Below are 17,818 nucleotides of genomic sequence, written 5' to 3'. Positions count from 1 at the left end.
ATCTGATCTGTGTCCATAGATCTGAGAGACCTGCTGGGTTCATACCTGACTAACATCTCACTAATGTATTCTGGACCAAACCCATTCACAGATTTATACACCAGCAGCAGAACTTTAAAGTCTATTCTGAGGCTGACTGGGAGCCAGTGTAAAGACTTTAAAACTGGAGTAATGTGCTCTGACCTCTTTGTTCTGTATTTAAAGGGCCACAAAAAGTAACTTGAAGTTTGATAACACATGATCATGTGATCAACACATGCTAATTTCTCATTTCTTGCCACACATAAAACATGCATATTTAACCTGCACATTGGTGGTTAAATGAATCTGTCCCCACACAATTAAAATCTCTATTTTCTTCCAGAATAGTGTTTTTGTTGGTTTAGTTATTTACCAGGGATTTAAAACTTAAGGTTAGCCACAGGTGCAGGAAAGTTGATGGTCTGTAGATGTTGCAGGAAGTGAAGTAGGAAGGTGCTGAGTCATTGCACAATGTGATTTATTTTTAGGTTAACAAATTGTTATATCTTGATTTTATTTGTCATTGATCAATAATAGCCTCTGTTGGAAAATAACAACTCTTTATTTCAATAGTTTTTTTTTTAAAGCTATAGGGAGCCATTGCAAAAAAGTCAAAGAGCCACATGAGGCTCCAGAGCCGCAGGTTGCAGACCCCTGGGTTAGGGATAGCGTAGTCCGTCACTGTTGTTTAAAAAATTATTAATATGTTTTTGTTATCTTTTTTGATGAATATTGAATTTATTTATTTTTTCTAAATGGCTCGTGATTTCAACAAAACTCCATTGTTACACTTTAATGGATTATTTTTCAGACGCGTGTGTGTGAAACAACTGCTACTGTATCTGTTAGAATCGGCGGGCTGATGAAACGAGACAACAAGTCATTATTGCCAGGTTGGGCTGTTTTCCGCCAAGAAATTTGAGGGTTTTTGTGTGTGTTTAGATATTAAAACGTAATATGTATCTGGCAACACTGCTAGTTGTATTTTACGTGCGGATTGCGTGCAGTCATGTGACTCCACTCGACCAATTAGAAAGTCTATCTTGCGCTACCCGGAAGCGGTGGACACACGCAAGATATGCTTTGGATGTTGTTGCCACAGGTAGGTTAATTAACTTCAGTTAATGATAAAACTGTTGTGTCAAACCAGGAAAGTGATCTAATTAGGCGATAACTCATAGGAGCTGACTGCCAAACGCCGATCACCGAGATCAAGCCGCTCCATATGTGAAACGGAGCAAAGTGGTAACATCAGCCGGTTCTATAGTGATCACATGTTTATGCCAACCTTCTCATTTTCCTTTCAATGATGCTGTCAAAATGGAATTTAATCAATAATTATATTAGTAATCATGTTCACTGTGGATCAGAGTTATCATTAAGCTATGTTGTGGTGTGTTTTTAGCAAAATATTGTGCTTAATGCTTCAAATGCACTTTTCACTTTAAAGGCAAGCAGCTATTTTGATATTTATATTGAATATATGCTAATATTTAAGTATTTACATTATTAAATTATATAGTTAGTTGTATTGACAATCATTTATTAATCTGAGAATTGTGAAATGAAATACATTGTACAATATTTGACTAATATATAGAATATAATTTATTTATAATACAATGACCTGTATTATTTAAGGAAATGTGTACACAGAGAAATAATTGTATTACATGGTCCTGTTCTCTGCACAGGCCAGGTCATTGATGGTGAGCTATGGAAAGGCATTTTACTTTCAAAAAACAAATTAAGAACTGTTAATTTGTTTGTGAATGAAATGGACAATTGAACATCAGAATCCACTAATCCAAGGAATTATTATTTGACTTTTCTTTATTAGTATTGTAATCTTGAATAATTTGTTTTCTAAGTGTTCTATATTTTGATTTAGAACATGGTTCAGTATTCTCTATAGGTATCATACTTGACACTATTCATATGCACTGAATGGCCATTGAAAATACTGTCTTTTGTCTATTTCACATAATACATGGTACCTTTAAAAGCGATTTGTTTGTTTTTTCAGTTTCTGCTCCTCTGTCCGTGAGTTGTACTTAGTCTATTGATTTACTAGTCTAAAATTAGACTTAAATACTTATTATTTTGCTATTACTTTAGTAAGAAATTGAGGAGTTTTAATACTAAATGGATGTTGGGTCGTGAGTGGCTGGTATTCCACCATCTGTTCACCTTTAAAATGTGCACGATACAGTTTGTGAGGAGTGGGATTTGTTTACATTTGAAGAGCATGGATGTTAGTAAAAACATGTTTTCGCTACAGTACATGTAATTCTTAGTACTGATTACTTCTATTCTTTCTAACTTCAAACAGTGTTCCAGGGATTGAATTTTCATCTGAGTTAAGTTTGTTTATAAAGTTTTGAGAATATTCTAAGGTTCACTTCTCCGACACACCCTAAGTTCCATATTGCACCTTTTAGGCATTGCTACAAACATAGTTTTTAAATTAAATGTTTTCATTTTTGCAATGTTAATGTATTTCTGCAATCAACTAAAATTAAAACCATTTAAAGAAACGTGAACGCTGAAATCTATTCTGTGGCACTCATAATGTAGTTTATTTTTGCTGGCGAAAAATTTGCCTCGTGGAAAATGTGGTTGGCTGGTAACTTTAAGAATCTACGAGCCATGCTGGCTGGTGATCTAAAAAGAAGGGATGTCCCCAATACAACTTTTTCACTTCCGATATTGCAACCTTGCGTATTGGCCGAGATCGATACGATACGATAACAACACGAATCATACATAATTGTATTACTTATTTTGTAGTGTGGAATGTTAGAAAAGGCTTGATCAAGTGATGTTACTCAAACAGAGAACAATAGTCAACAATTCAAGTTCACTTCAGTTATTTTTTACTGCCAGTATACGATGGGAACAACTGAGGGCGGGGACAAATAATAACAAAAACTTATTGGAGTGCTTATATCGAAGATTTTAGATGCAGTCCGATAAAATCCGATATTCGTTTTCTGGCTGATATCGGACCGATATCCATATCGAATCGGGACACCCCTACTAAAAAGTGAATTTAAAGCCCTGGCTGTGTTTTACTGAATGGCTTACAAGATGTGGTAATTTCAGTCAGTGCTTTGGAATTGCAAGATTTCATGATATACTTCTGTGTCTAATTAATATATACTTGTGTGTTTAATGTTTTGCAAATCACTGTGTATTGTTTTGCAAAGAGTGTGAGGCTGACATTGTGACTATATAGTGGTGCACATGAGTGTAAGGTTTTGATAATTGTGTAGTACTTTCAATTTTAATGCAATCTGAAAAAAAAAACTGTAATAAGCCAGCATATTATATACGGGTAGTCAGTTAACAAGAACTTAACTTTTTTTTTTTACTTACAGTGGGATTACTTGAGCAATATGATAGTTTAATTTGCCCTGTGAACTGATAACACATCATAATCAGATGGCTTAGAAAAGATGGAGGATTTATCACTGATCACAGGATTGGTCTCTTTCCACCATACTGCACATTGACATCAATTGCTGTAAAGGTTTGGTTCATGCTCATGTTTTGGTCCAAAATCTTCTAGAAAGGGACTATATTTTCAGGGCTGCTATGTGGTTTTTTTTTTAACAGTTCTCTAACAAGGGTATTCCAAAATAAATACATTAAAACAGAAAGTGCTCAAATTCTTCATGAATATGTTTATTTTTACAATTATATGCATAAAAGTAAGTAGGGCTCACACAAGCACTTATGAACATTCTGCCACTTCCCTTTCAATGTGATACAGAGTGCAGACAATACCAGTATTAATCCAATATGATTTGAGAAAGAATGGAACTTTTATACCTCATTTTGTAGTGTGAATGTATTAACCAATGGGTTACATAAATGTTAACCTTTAACAAGAATGAAAACTAGTATTTTTATAGTGCAATAACTACTAGTTTTGCTTAAATAGGAATTTAATACAATTGAATAGAATAAATTAGAAGACTTCAACACCAATAAAAACAAGTATTTATTTTCTGATACTAACATCAAATTGATGCATATTTTGTGGAAGGAAAAAAAATTATTGCAATGTACAAGTCACTACTTAAAAATGTATTGGATAAGGAAGTTTAACTATTTATAGGTTTCCTACATTAGATTACCTTTACTTCAGATTGTGTAAGACTGACACCATGTGGTGAATACCTGAGAGTACAACAGAGTTTGCACAGCCACAAAACTATGTATACTTTTGCTGTAATTTTACTCTGCAAAATTTTTTGGGGGGCTGAATTGGCCTTAATTTTTGTCCTTTCTTACATCCAAAAACCAGTGTGAGCATTAAGCACCCTAGTTTAAAGTTTTAAGATCATTAAACACACCAAGAGAGTCAACAACCTTTATTAATCCATATATGTGCCACTCAGAAACTGGGACAAGGTGTTACAATTCACCTCTAAAGAGAAGTTCTATATGGATCTTTCACAATCTCTCTACAATGGGTTCATTGACAAAACATGGGGAGAAGAAAAAAAAAGACAATATGGTCATAACATTGTAAAAGCATGAAAATATAGATTAAAGGAAAAAAAACACAACCAAAAGGTATCAATGACAACATAAAATGTTGGGCAAGTTAGAATGAATAGAAGACTTCTGAAAACCTTTTTCCTCAAAAAACAGCTCAGCATACATTTCTACATAGCATGCAATAAGGCACCTATCTAACACAAGGAAGTAACCTATGCTACTAATTGAAGCACAATTGTAATCCAAATGAAAAGGAAAATTTCACTAAAAATGTTCACTCTCATAAAAGCTGTATCTCTCATTCCCTTTCATATAACCCCAGGACATGTCTAAAAAAATACATCAGTTTGTAAAAGATATTTTACACAGAACAGTAAATAGATCACAATGAAAAGGACTGCAAAACATTGTGAATGTGAAGTCTTTAGTATACACCACCAATGTCATTTCATTAAAACCATTAGAGGTGTCAAGTCAAAATGAGCAAACATCACCTATTCTTTACCCAAGTCTTTCATCTAATCCTTCCAAAGTATTTATTTAGATGTAATTTTTTTTTAATGTACATTTGGGAAAACAAAGCAACACGGTAAATAATTAAGACAAGGGTCGTTATGCTACCCAGTAGTTTTTATTTTCTATTATGCTTTTTTTCTTCTTTTTTGAAGCTGAATAGCATGACATAACAGAACCCGGGTGTCAGCAAGTATTGCTCTCTGTAGACTCTATGCAGCAGTTATAACTTCTACATAGAAATACAAAAGAATCCTCATAAATATACAAGTAAAGCCCATGCCTACCAGAGCCCAGTTTCAATAACAAACTGCATGAGAGCACTCATAAGCATTTCACCCTCAGCACTTAAAACAAAGTCATAAAAGGAAAAAAAAAAAAAGTGGAGACAAATTGGATCTTCCTGTTAGGAAAAAAATATCTTTTGGAACAGCACACTAGTCAACTATACAGATATAAAAGAAAATTGAAGTATTTACATTGTATTTTTGATATATGCTTCACATAGGTGTTGTGGGGTAATAAAGAAATGTTCATTGAAAAGTTCTTGCTCACCAATAGTGTTGAAGACATCTGAAAAAAAAAAATGTAAGCCTATGTCAACTTGAAAAGGTAAAAGAAAAAAAAAAAAAAAAAAAAGCTTAGCTCAATGTTAATGTTGACTAATAGAGGGTGGATAGTTTTTTTTCCCCCCGGGGTAACATTTTTAGTTTTGTTTACACATACTTGGAAAATTGTTGTCAAGGAAGTGAAGCAATGTCTAAACAGTCCTTCACAATCTGTTGAACGCTCATACTTCAAGCAAACCATTTCCTTATGAAAACTTTTGCTTCATTGTCTATTTATTCTCCGCTGCTCCACTTCAGTCATGTGCTGACCCGACCTTTATACATATTGGTCTGACGTCTCCTATGCAGCCGCAGTGTGGATGTGTTGGGTGGGGTCATTGGCTCAGGCTGAACAGAAAAAAAGGAGGGTCGTTAGCAGGGATGTTACATTGGACTGGTCAAATATGTGCTTACTGATCAACATGAATCCTGTGGTGTCTGGAAAGGGACGATGAGTGATTAAATCCTTTTCCACACTGGGAGCACCTGTATGGTTTCTCGACCGATAGGATGTGTTGCTTTGGGAAGGCGTTGTTTGGGAATCCCTTCGGTGCTTGGATGGGGCTGTACTGCTGCGGCTCCGGCGGTAACTCTGGCTGAGGCGGCTCGATCTGCTGCTTGTCCAGGTGAACTCTCAGATGCCTGGCGAGTGAGGAGGAGTGATTGAATCTCTTGCCACAGTGGCCGCAGTCGTAGGTTTTACCTTCTGAGTGCACTCTTTGGTGCCGCGACAGGGACGAGGAATGATTGAAGCCCTTGTCGCAGTGGTGGCACATGTAGGGCTTGTCTCCTGGTTGGTGCACCCGTTGCTTTGAAGGTGAGCCATAAGTCAAAGGTTTCCCAGGCTGAGGTGGTGAAAAAACTGGATTCTGAAGGTGGGTCTTGTGGTGGCGAGAAAGAGACGACGAGTGGTTAAAGCCCTTGTTGCAATGCCTGCAGGTGTAGGGCTTCCCACCAGCGTGAACCTGCTGGTGCTTCTTCAAATGGCGTTTACGCACAAAGCTCTTTCTGCACATGTTGCATTTGTACGGTTTCTCGCCCGAGTGGATCCTCTGGTGCTCTCTAAGCGTGGCGGCAGCCGCAAAACACTTGCCGCACTGGGCACACCGGTGAGGTTTGTCGGTGAGCACGACTGTGGCGTGCGTCTTCTGGTGCTGCTTCAGGTTGGAAGTTGTTGCGAAGCCTTTACCGCACTGGCCGCAGGTGTACGGCTTCTCTCGTGCGTGGACCTCCTGGTGCTTTTTCAGATGCCTCCTGCGAACAAAGCACTTTCTACACTGAGTGCATTTATAGGGCTTGTCCTCTGAATGCATCTTCATGTGTTCTCTTAGGGTTATGGCTGCGGCAAAGCTCTTTCCACATTCTGAGCATCGATGCGGCTTGTCTGGTAAATGAATCATCTGATGAGATTTTAGACTGAAGGCATCCATAACATCTTTGCCCATGATCTCAACGCCATAGGGCTTTTCTTTCATGTGAATCTTCATGTGTTGTTTGAGGCTGGCCTCCACTGCAAAGCTCTCCCCACAGTGGACACAGATGTAAGGGTTGAGGTCCTTGTGAATCTCAAAGTGTTGGTGAAGATCAGCTATGCTGCCGAAGATTTCCCCACACTCGTTGCACTGCAGACCGTGGGCTTCGTGTATGATGACGCCATTTTCTGACTCCACCGTCAGCTCTCCCCCGTGATCTGACTCCACTTTCACCACATGCTCACTTTCTGTCTTCAGTAAAACCTCGCCCAGCAGAGTCTCCCCACCCGTTGTCTTGATTTCTGCTGCAGTGAAGCAGTGCATGTCCGATGGCTCCACTTTGATATAGTCGTGGTCCGTTTCAGCTACAATTGCATCCACACAGGCTACACCTCCAAGATCTGTCCCCAGTCCCTGGATCTTTAAACCTGAGCCATGAATCTCCAGCTCTAACCCTCGTTTCTCTTCCGTCATGATCTCCGTCTCTGCTCCATAGTGTAGGTCGACATGGCTATGGGCTATGACACACTCCGACCCAAGTGTGTCAAGCCCTGGCGTGTCGCACTCAGTCTCTGACTCGGCCATGAGGACACACTCCAGCCCGACGACCTCCGTTTTTAGGCCGGATGAGGACTAAAAAGGGAACTGGGTTGTTTACAGTGTTTTGTGCGACGTCCCGCACTGTTGCACTTTCCAACGAGGAAATCTGGAGAAAAAGCAAAGACATAAAAGCAGTTACCAACAACGTCACGAATGGTTCATACGCAGCTTTATACTTGCACATTCAAACTGAATCATAAAAATAGTATAATACCCGTGGATGGGATAGAGACCAGCTGGAGCATGGCATGAAAGCCCAAAATAGCTTTGTCTTTACAAGTCAGATTCCCATGAAGCTGATGCCAATCAGTAAAACTCAAAAATATATCCAGCTATGAATTACAAAAGCATATCCATTATGTGTGCTTACATAAAGAAAGATGAGGTTAAGTTAGTTTACTTTGTAGACGTCGTAGCCGTGTAGACTTGAAGACTTGTTTACGATACAATAATAATGGACTGCAACAGGACACACCGTCTGTAAAACAAAAGGTAACTAGACATTAATAAAACATAAATGGTTACTCATTAACATGCTGACAGTGGTATTTGTGGTTTGCCAACAACCAAAACCCAGATAAAAAGAAAGCACAACTTGAAGTAAGCAATGGCTATTATTAGTTTAGTTCTCTTGAATTTTTACAAAGCTGTTAAATAATTGCCATCAAAATAGAGATGAGGCAGTGGTTATGCACCTAAGAGTTGTTAAACTCTCAGGTGAATTGAAGCAAGCCTGGCACAATTCCACAACCTTATGAGGAATAAATAAGTATACCTGCAACAAGAGAACTTAATTAGTCAACCGCCAACCACTGTGCACAATGAAAGGTTTGTGGGACTGAAAGTACTATCTTATTTCTTAAATAGATGGATAAGATTAAAATTTGCATTTCAATGGCCTTCACTGGGTTACAATAATAATAATAATAATAATAATTGTGCACTGGATTTATATAGCACTTTATTTTCCCATTATATTACTAAGAACTAGGGGTGTTGAAAAAAAAAAATTGATTCAGCGATATATCGCGATATTACGTCAAGCGATTCTCGGATCAATTCAAAATGCATCTTTATCGATTTTATTTTTTTAAATTTATTTTTTTGACCTTTATTTAACCAGGAAAGTCCTTTCCACTGCAGGAGACATTGTAACTGCACAAATAAATCCACTGAAACCTGGGAATGTTGACCAGCTTGTGTGTTTTTTTTTTTTAAATTTAATTTATCTAAAAAAAAAAAAAAAAAAAGCACCAACTTTCTGCATTTAATTGTTGTTCTAGGCATATAACTCAGTTAAGTTGCCCTAAAGTCAAAGTTGGTTAAAAAGCCACAGGAAGATTGTATGTTATTTTTTTCATTTTAAGTTTTGGCACATGGCATGTTAAAGCCAATATTTTGAGTGTAAAATATGCCAATAAAATATATTTCATACATAATGTTCTCATGAAGATGTACAAATTTACAGATTAGTTGTTTCTTGAGTTTCAAATATAATCGCCTTATACTTTCATATCCGGATATATCGTATCGTGACATATGTATCGCGATACGCATCGTATCGCCAGATGCCAGGCAATACACAACGTTACTAAGAATAGTCTGGGTGACAAACAAGTGATGCTCTTTAACATTATTAGAGGATTCTAATATTGCAGCAATGCGCATTGGCTAATTTTACCTGTCAACACTGAACTGTTCTGCAAAGCTCCTGGTGAACAACACACAGATTCCTTGCTTCATAGATAGATGGAAAAATAAATAAATGTATGCATAAAAAATAAGTTAAATATAAAAAATAAAATAAAAAACGAAAAATAACCTCAATAAATCTTATAAAAACACATTTTACATGCCGGGTCGTATTTTGATATTATTTTGCTTGTTTGTTTTATATCTCAGATCAGATAAAAGTATCGGATTATACACCCTATCCAGCTTTGTTGCAAGTTTAAGTACGTCTAACTAAGCATTATTTTGTCAGAGCCTTTAGGGGGGCGACATTAGTTCACACTGAAATTGTGCTATTTTACTTCACAATACACTGTTTAAAACATCATGGCAGACAAGCATTGTGATAAATATATGGGCCACTGGGACCAAACGTTGCAAATAGAAAAAAAGCTTAACTTTGGATACAATATCACATCTTAAAAACTTAAGATTTTACTTAGCAGGTTAAGGGATGCATTCTGAGGCTAGGTTAGCGCACCACAACAGCTAACAGGTCGGATAAAGTCTAATTGAAGCACATCATGATGAAGCTCGCCAACAGCACCTAATCCTACCGCCGCCTAATAGGCCCACACATACCGCGTTGGGCCCCAGCTCGCCGCGCCCAACAAAAAAAGCGCTTTAAATACGTAGAAAACTTCAACATAGGCACGACTGGACGTCAAATACTGCGAACCGGTGTTTGCTAGCCTTCTAAACAGCTACAGGTAGCTCCAATAGCCGCTAGTTAGCCAGCTATCGTCGACGAAAGGCTGGTTAACTATCACGCAGCATCGTGTTAGCGGCTAATGTGCTCGCTGTTTAGCCTGCTAACTAGCTTAAAATGAAAACGAAGGAGTTAGTAACTACTACAGAGTCATAAGGACGAACTACTTACAGCAGAGTAGATATTGGATTTGGTGAACTTTGTGCAATCTAAAGCTTGACCGACGCTGGTGTTTTTCCGTGTGCGAGTATTAACAAGCCATCTTGTTGTGCTCACCACCGCTCCCAGCTAGCCAAGAACACATACAGCCTAAGATGGCTGCCGCTAACTAGCGTCTGACGTTTTAGCTTACGCCCCACACACACCGGTATAAGATTGAACTCACTAAAAGTGACCCAAACATCACACAGAAGAAGCCATTCGTAACTTCATGTCCTGCAATGACGCATGTAGCCTAAATGGTACGCTGCGGGCTACTCAAATAGTATATTAGCAAGCCAGGAGATATTCTGAGCAGAAGATAGCTTCTGATTCGTACCCAAGTTAAGGGGGAAGTTATGGGGGAAATCTCCTTAATATTGACCCAGAAAAACTTTGGTAAATTAGACGGTACACTTTAATACATTATGGTTTATTTTTAAACTAAATTAACAATCTTATACAAGCAACTAAATTATTAAAAAAGTATGCATATATTTCAAAGAAACATCACATTTACCTTTTTTAATGTAAAAAATAAATAATCATTTATAGTACATCTTTCGTGATAAATTAATAATGTATTGATCTATTGTTTAAATATGATAATTATTAGTGTGACAATCACTCAGTCACAATTAGGCTGTATCATGTATTACTTTAAGCTTGCTGTAATAAATAGTCACCTATTGGCAATTTTTCTACAGTTTCCTTAGAACTATATTATCAAATTAGGAATCTTTAGGAGCCTATTTGAGCATCTGCCCTTATATCCAAAGCTAAGTAGACATCAACATGTTACAATGTTGTTGTCTGAGCTTGGGAACCAGACTTCCCAGTGGTCCTTTTAGTCACACTGCCTAGCGTAGCCCCTGGAACAATTATTTCTATAAATACACACCATACAGTCTCAGAGAACACTAGTCGCTCAACTTCAACAACTGTTTGTGTCACATTTGGAGGACTTGACTATGGCGGCATCCTAAAAGCAATGCAACCAAGTTCATCAGGACTGTCCTCTATTATAAACCAGCTTTAATGTAGCATATTATTATACCATAATCATACAGAACTGTGTCACAGTTACTCAGATGGACCTGGTTTGACCTGATACAGACTTGCATATATGCAAAGTCTGATCAACTTCAGTTTGGCAAGACATAAAAAGTTTAGTTTATTTGTAATATTTTTTCTAGATGTGAAATAAACATATGGCCATGTTTACTTTGACAGAATTGTCTGCATCACAATACCACGTACATAAGAATTGAGCCCTGCCCATTGAAAGAGGGATTATTAAAAGTTGTAGTTATTTTATTCAAGGAGTGTCTGCTGTCAAGATCTTTCCTGAAAACAAGTTTTTATGTATTTATTTTTCAAGGTGAACATAAGTTCTCATTGAGGAAAGGGATGCTGTTAATTATTGTAACTGCAAATATCAAATATGACACCCAATACATAAAAGGTCACATTATTTTGAGATATAAAAGTATTTAAATGTTTAAATCAGGTTGGACAAAATTCTTGTATGTGGATAAAACTGATGAACTTGTATGGATACTTCTATATATTTAACAAGTAAAAAGCCTTAAGTTTCCCCTTATCTGCAGCTTGGGTAGCGTCGAGCATGAGTCTAACTTCAGTGCAGTGTAAATGCAGCCTGAAGCTGCTAGCTGAAACAAAGATGGCTAAACGAAGGAGCGACGGGTGCATAGCGGAAAGCCCGGGAACGAGGAAGGCTTAAACGTACATAAGTTAACCATAACCACAATATACAGAAACTAGAGCAACATCACCCATACATGACTACCAGAGGTATGGGTATAAGCAGTTAGCTCCCAGCTGCCCGGGAGAGGAAGACAACAGTGAGGGGCAGGAGCCGAGGCTTCACTGCGGCATCGCCCCGCACAACAGCTCCAATGGCGGCCTCACCACTGCTCTGTTGTATTAGCATGGTGGCTACACAGCTGGCTTCATGCAATCTGCAGCTAAAAGCTTGTCAAACTCAAGTTTACAGGCATAGGAGCGGAAGTTCGCTATTAGTCACAACTCTCTTTGAAAAGACAGTGATCCAGGAAACAAGCCACGTCTTAAGCTGCACCAGAACCTGGACTCAGTTCAAGGCTGAAAATAGTCCCTTAAACTACATGTCTGTTTACAGCAGGGTATAGTGTAACATGCAGATCAAGTGGAGGCTTTATAACGCAGAGTTCAGGAACAGAACTGGGAGCACTGCAGATCGCGATTAAAGGTTTAAATATTCTGCTATCGTGGGTCTCTGGGTTAAGTTGGTGAAATGGTCATATTGAGTACAGCGGACCTACCTTTCTCTCTGGTGGATGACTGTCGGTGTGGGGAAGCTGTGAGAGTACAGTTAGCAGGTTTTAAACTTCAGGCTGATCAAAGATGTGTGTGGGCTTCAGTAACTGGATGTGTATGAGTGTGTACGTTTATGTCTCTCTCTCTCTCCCTCTCTCTGCACAGAGCTGGCGCCACTGCTCATATGGCGCCAACGTTGGACCACCGACGCACTACAGCGAAAGCAAAGCACGGCCAGCAGGGAGCCGCTACTGCCCCCTGCAGGTTTGGAAGACACATAGGCGACCTAATATCCCAAATGTTGTTTTGAATACTTTATTTTTCTTTACCTTTCTCTTTTTGACACTCTTTTTTTGAGTGCCTGGAACTAATTATTAGGTTTACTAGTGCAGTGCCCGTAGGAAGTATGTATAGCTATTGAAAAGATGGAGGTTTAATATTTAGCGCTGTAATATAGTCTGTATCCAAGTCTCGCAGTATTTTACTGTACTACGGCTATACATATGTCATCTGTATTTGAGTTTGAAGCCTGGCTAGTAAATCACATCATAGCTCATTGTTGATGAACCTCCATTTACCATCTGACCTGTCCCAACTTTTATTTATTTATTTATTTATTTATTTATTTATTTATTTATTTATTTATTTATTAGCTATATTATTTTGTTTGTTTATTTTTTACTCTGTGTATTTTACTTTTAATTTAATTTGTTAATTTTACTTATGTGTATACATGCATATATCTATGGGTGGTATATGTGGGTGTACATTCAAATTTTGTGTGACCCCTTTTTTCTATCTTATGGGTATCCAATATCTATAGATTTGCTTGATCATATTTTTAACATGTTGCTATTATTATTACTATTACATTGTTACTGTTTTTACTGTCAGTTTTCTTTTGTTCTGGTTTATCATTGTTCCTGTTGTTTTGTTGTTGTTGTTGTTGTTGTTGTTTTTGGGTTTTTTATACAATTAATTACCGTACCAAATGTGGAAATATTTGTTAGTTAAGTGCTAAAAATTAATAATAATATTTATTTATTTTTTAAAGGGCAGCAAAGAAATAAAAATAATAGTGAAATAGACAATTAACCCTATGCAGAAAGGAATACACAAAGCCAATTAAACAATATACAAAATATATTTTCTTTTAAAAACCCCAAAGTAAAACCAATTTTTTTTTTTTAACTATATACAATAAACCAATGAGTGAGTTACAAGATAAGTAAACACGAATAATGGATAATGCATTGTTTTTGAAATTTTTTTACAGCAGCATGTATAGACACAAAAAGACACTGGCACTACATCACCAAGTTAACACAATTAGAATAGTAGCAAAATTGCTATAAAAACCGTTTCATACTCATCTGATATAGTCACGACATTGCTTACTTTTTGGTCCCTACATTTACTCCCAGCCCAACCAGAACCCTTAAGTCTTAAGTCTTAAGTGGATTCTCCTTTCTCCACCACAAGCTTTTCTTGCTACCTAATTCTCTTGCTCCACTTTGGAATAATCTTTATATTTTCATTATCTGGCAGACCAAAATAGAATCAATATGGCCTCAAACCGATGACTGCAAAATCTTGAAAAGGAAGATGTTCATGTTTAAAATACTCTACCATCCCCTGACATTGGGCAGTGTCACTGGTATGGATAGATTGGCAACACTAAAAGTATTTGAAAGGCGTTTTTAATTGTACGCCAACGCCATGGACTTCTTTTCTTTTTGGATAGTTATTCTTTTTTGTTTCTAATGTCCCCACCCACAATGTCAGTCATTGCCACCCATTTTCAAACAAACAGACGCCCAACCAGGAATACTGGTTCTAGGGTGAGCGTAGAGTACATAACAAACATTCTCTCACTCAGAGTCAGTCACACAGCTGGACTGAAAGTGATAACTTACCTTGCTTTTACTTGACTTTTTTACTCTAGCATCTTTTTGGTATAGCTGCTCTCAAGGACTTGAAGATTTATTTGTGCACTTTTCTCAGAGAACCACTTGTGAAAGTAGATTTTTATTTCTCATTGTGTGCATTAGACCGACTTTTCTATCTTTTACGGAGACAATGTCCCACCACGGCACTTTGGATTTAGACAGACAAAGCGTCACTGACAGATCTCGTCGCTCCACTAGTCGCAGTCAGTCCAGGGCAGCAGAGACAAAAGTGGGGGAAGTCTTGTGTGATTTTTGCACTACAAGGAAACAAAAGGCTGAGAAGTCTTGCCTTGTGTGTCTGGCATCTTACTGCGAGACTCACATTCAGTCCCACTATGACTACCCGGCTCTGATGAAGCACAAATTGGTCAATGCTACTGGTCAGATGAGAGAGAAGGTCTGCGCTCAACACGATAAGCTCTTGGAAGCTTATTGTCGCACCGATGAGACTTCTGTGTGTGTTCTATGCATGATGGATGAACACAAACACCATGATATTGTGCCTGCTGGGACTGAGAGGACTGAGAAACAGGTAAGCACTGATGAAGTCACTTTCAAAATCATGAAATTACAACAACGTTTTTGCAGTTCACTGGAGAAACCTTTATTGTGTCTTGTAGAAACAATTAGGTGTCACACTACACAAATCTCAAAACAAGATTGATCAGAGAGTTAAAAAGTGGCAAGATCTTCATCAATCAGTTGATGCTGTTAAAGTAAGTATATATTTGCTGCCCCACTTTAGTTCCATCAACCCAAAACTAGTTGTGCAGATACCTTAACACTGTTCTTGCTTCAACAAAGTTTTCCTCTCTTCTTGTGGTTCTGTCCTATCAGCACTCGGCTCAAACCGTCTTTGAGGAGAATGAGCGAATCTTCAGTGAGCTTCTGCTTTCTATAGAGAGGAAGTACAATGACGTCAAAGAAATGATCCGCTCTCATGAAAAGGCCACCATCACCCGGGCCGAGTTAGTGCTAGACCGCCTAGAAGAGGAGGTCACTTTGCTGAGGAAGAAGCACAATGACCTGGAGAAGCTCTCACACACAGATGACCACATACACTTTTTGCAGGTCTCATTGAGTATTTGTTTTCTAAGTCCACACAAGAGCAAAGTGTATACAACACATCTTCTCTACAGATTAGTGTGACTCAACCCCTCACTGCTAACTCTTTTTACCCAGAGTTGGCAGTCCCTGTCGGGTCCTTCAGGCTATGAGGACCTCGAAAGAATCAGCGTAGTTCCCAACTACTCCTTTGATGCTACCAAGAGAGCTATCGCTGGGATGAGATTACAAATTGAGGAAGTCAGCAAAACTGAATTGAGCAAAATCTCAGGAGCAGGTGGATATTATTTACTGACGTCATCTCTCACTTGTTGTGATGTTATTGAATCTCTGGCTTCTCATGCTTGTTTTCTGTTTCGTCTTTTTAGTGAAGGAAGTGTTTGTCACTCAAGAAGGTGAGGCAACTCCAAAGAGAGAAAGTACTCTGAGCCAAGAACCAATTAGGATCAGAGAAGAACCCAGGATCAGAGAAGAACCAAGGACCAGAGAAGATTTTATGAAATGTAAGTAATCCGAAGAACTCTAGAGTTAAATTGTTTTAAAACCTTGGTAATTATTTGGTAACATGAGGAAGTAAGTTGTGTTAAATCCATACAAAAGGTCATTCATAAATAATAACCCAGTTCAGAAGTGAGGCAATTGCAATAGGACGTCAATAATCAAGTGAAACTTGTAAAAGGAGGTATGCTGCCTTGTAAAACTGGTTTGGTGAAATATAAACCCAGACTTGCAAAGGGGAGATGCTTAAGCAAACATAGGTGTTCACTTATTTATTGCACAAAGGAAATTATTTCTGCAAGAAAAAAAGAAAATGGACATGGGTAAAATAAAAGATTATAATATACTAATAATATACAAGCTACAAAGTAAAATGAGATCCCAAATTTAAAAATAAAATGAAGAAAACCTTTCTGATGCTATTTTTTTGTTTTGTTACTACTTTATTTAGATGCATGTAATCTGATCCTGGATGTAAACACTGTCCACCCCAACCTTCATCTCTCTGATGGGAACAAAACAGCCACAATGAAGAGTGAGCCGAAGAACTACCCAAACCAACCAGACCGCTTTGAGCACTGGCAACAGGTGAGGCGTGACTCAGCAAATTTCATTTCAGGATAATATCTGACAATATTACTGTTATTCATGTTAGTGTGTCAAACTGTTATGGGTTAAGCCTTTTATTGAGATGATTGAGGAAAAAAAACAACAAAGTTACATAGACTTCTATAAAGCAGTTTCTCACCCTTCTGCTTTTCATTCAGGTTTTGTGCACTGACAGTGTGAATGGGACTCGATGCTACTGGGAGGTGGACTGGAGGGGGACAGAGGTGGATGTGGCTGTCACCTACAGGGGAATCCGCCGTAAAGGAAATGCCAACGAATGCAGTCTGGGCTGGAATAACAAATCCTGGAGTTTGTATTGCTCTGAGTCCAAATTCTCCTTTGTTCACAACAATAAAAGCACAGACATCCAAGCTCCCATCTCATCTCGTATTGGGGTCTATCTGGATCATGCAGCAGGAACACTTGCATTTTACAGTGTGTCCCCTAGTATGAATCTCCTGCATAAAATCCAGACCATTTTTACAGAGCCTGTTTACCCTGCTTTCAGTGTGTGGGGCTTTGGTACCACCATCAGACTGTAGAACACATCTGGTAGGATACAACATGAGTGATGATTTTTATTTTATTTTATTGTTTTGTAATCGTGACTAGTATATATATATATATATATATATATATATATATATATATATATATATATATATATATATATATATATAGAATACAACAGTGCAGTAATCCATGTCAGTTGTCAATCAAAATGTGAATAGTTTAATTAGGAAACAGGATTTAAAATGATAATAATAGTTTAATGCTTAATTTGTCTGCAATAATTTCACAATAAATCTGTTGTTTACAATGTGACTATTCTAATATGAAAATGATAACTTGCAAATGTATCATGTTTCTTCAATAAACAAGAAAAACACAATCTATGCTTCTTTGTTTTTTCTTTTTCTTTTTTCCTGTTACTTAAGGATTTTGAATATAAAATACTTCATTAGTTTTATCATCTGTTTATAAATCAACTCGATGGGCAAAATAATGTTAAAAAAA

General features: G+C 37.7%; 2 protein-coding genes across 9 annotated transcripts; one reads left to right on the top strand and one right to left on the bottom strand.

Annotated features, from left to right (window-relative positions):
• Positions 1-1,079: 1,079 nt before the first annotated feature.
• On the top strand, positions 1,080-17,693 carry ftr14l (finTRIM family, member 14-like). 3 transcript variants are annotated; one of them, XM_028468631.1, is made up of 10 exons: positions 1,080-1,123; positions 12,846-12,944; positions 14,732-15,161; positions 15,250-15,345; positions 15,467-15,700; positions 15,812-15,971; positions 16,063-16,197; positions 16,644-16,780; positions 16,960-17,414; positions 17,461-17,693. In XM_028468631.1, exons 2-9 carry the CDS (start codon positions 12,865-12,867, stop codon positions 17,341-17,343), a joined length of 1,656 nt encoding a protein of 551 aa, XP_028324432.1. In that variant the 5' UTR covers positions 1,080-1,123; positions 12,846-12,864; the 3' UTR covers positions 17,344-17,414; positions 17,461-17,693. The 3 variants fall into 3 exon arrangements, with proteins under 3 accessions (XP_028324432.1, XP_028324433.1, XP_028324434.1); XM_028468632.1 differs by lacking the exon at positions 1,080-1,123 and adding an exon at positions 1,203-1,266; XM_028468633.1 differs by lacking the exon at positions 1,080-1,123 and adding an exon at positions 12,577-12,612.
• LOC114476755 (zinc finger protein 501) lies at positions 4,386-12,891 on the bottom strand. Of its 6 annotated transcripts, none has more exons than XM_028468640.1 (4): positions 12,686-12,891; positions 8,124-8,201; positions 6,138-7,829; positions 4,386-5,999 (listed from the first exon to the last, which is right to left on the bottom strand). In XM_028468640.1, exons 3-4 carry the CDS (start codon positions 7,706-7,708, stop codon positions 5,987-5,989), a joined length of 1,584 nt encoding a protein of 527 aa, XP_028324441.1. In that variant the 5' UTR covers positions 7,709-7,829; positions 8,124-8,201; positions 12,686-12,891; the 3' UTR covers positions 4,386-5,986. The 6 variants fall into 6 exon arrangements, with proteins under 6 accessions (XP_028324441.1, XP_028324437.1, XP_028324435.1 ...); XM_028468636.1 differs by having other exon boundaries at positions 6,066-7,829; positions 8,094-8,201; positions 12,686-12,890; XM_028468634.1 differs by having other exon boundaries at positions 6,066-7,829; positions 12,686-12,890.
• Positions 17,694-17,818: the final 125 nt, after the last annotated feature.

This window comes from Gouania willdenowi, chromosome 15, assembly GCF_900634775.1.
Source record: "Gouania willdenowi chromosome 15, fGouWil2.1, whole genome shotgun sequence".
NCBI lineage: Eukaryota > Metazoa > Chordata > Actinopteri > Blenniiformes > Gobiesocidae > Gouania > Gouania willdenowi.
The sequence above is the reverse complement of the archived record's forward strand: the minus strand, read 5'-3'. Positions and strand labels throughout refer to the sequence as shown.

Excerpts from the sequence above, each read along its gene's own strand:
- LOC114476755 (XM_028468636.1), bottom strand. The coding sequence starts at position 7,708 with ATGGCCGAGTCAGAGACTGAGTGCGACACGCCAGGGCTTGACACACTT.
- ftr14l (XM_028468631.1), top strand. The coding sequence starts at position 12,865 with ATGGCGCCAACGTTGGACCACCGACGCACTACAGCGAAAGCAAAGCAC. Across the intron at positions 15,346-15,466 it reads AATCAGTTGATGCTGTTAAA|CACTCGGCTCAAACCGTCTT; the intron begins GTAAGTATATAT and ends CTGTCCTATCAG. Across the intron at positions 15,972-16,062 it reads GAGCAAAATCTCAGGAGCAG|TGAAGGAAGTGTTTGTCACT; the intron begins GTGGATATTATT and ends TCGTCTTTTTAG.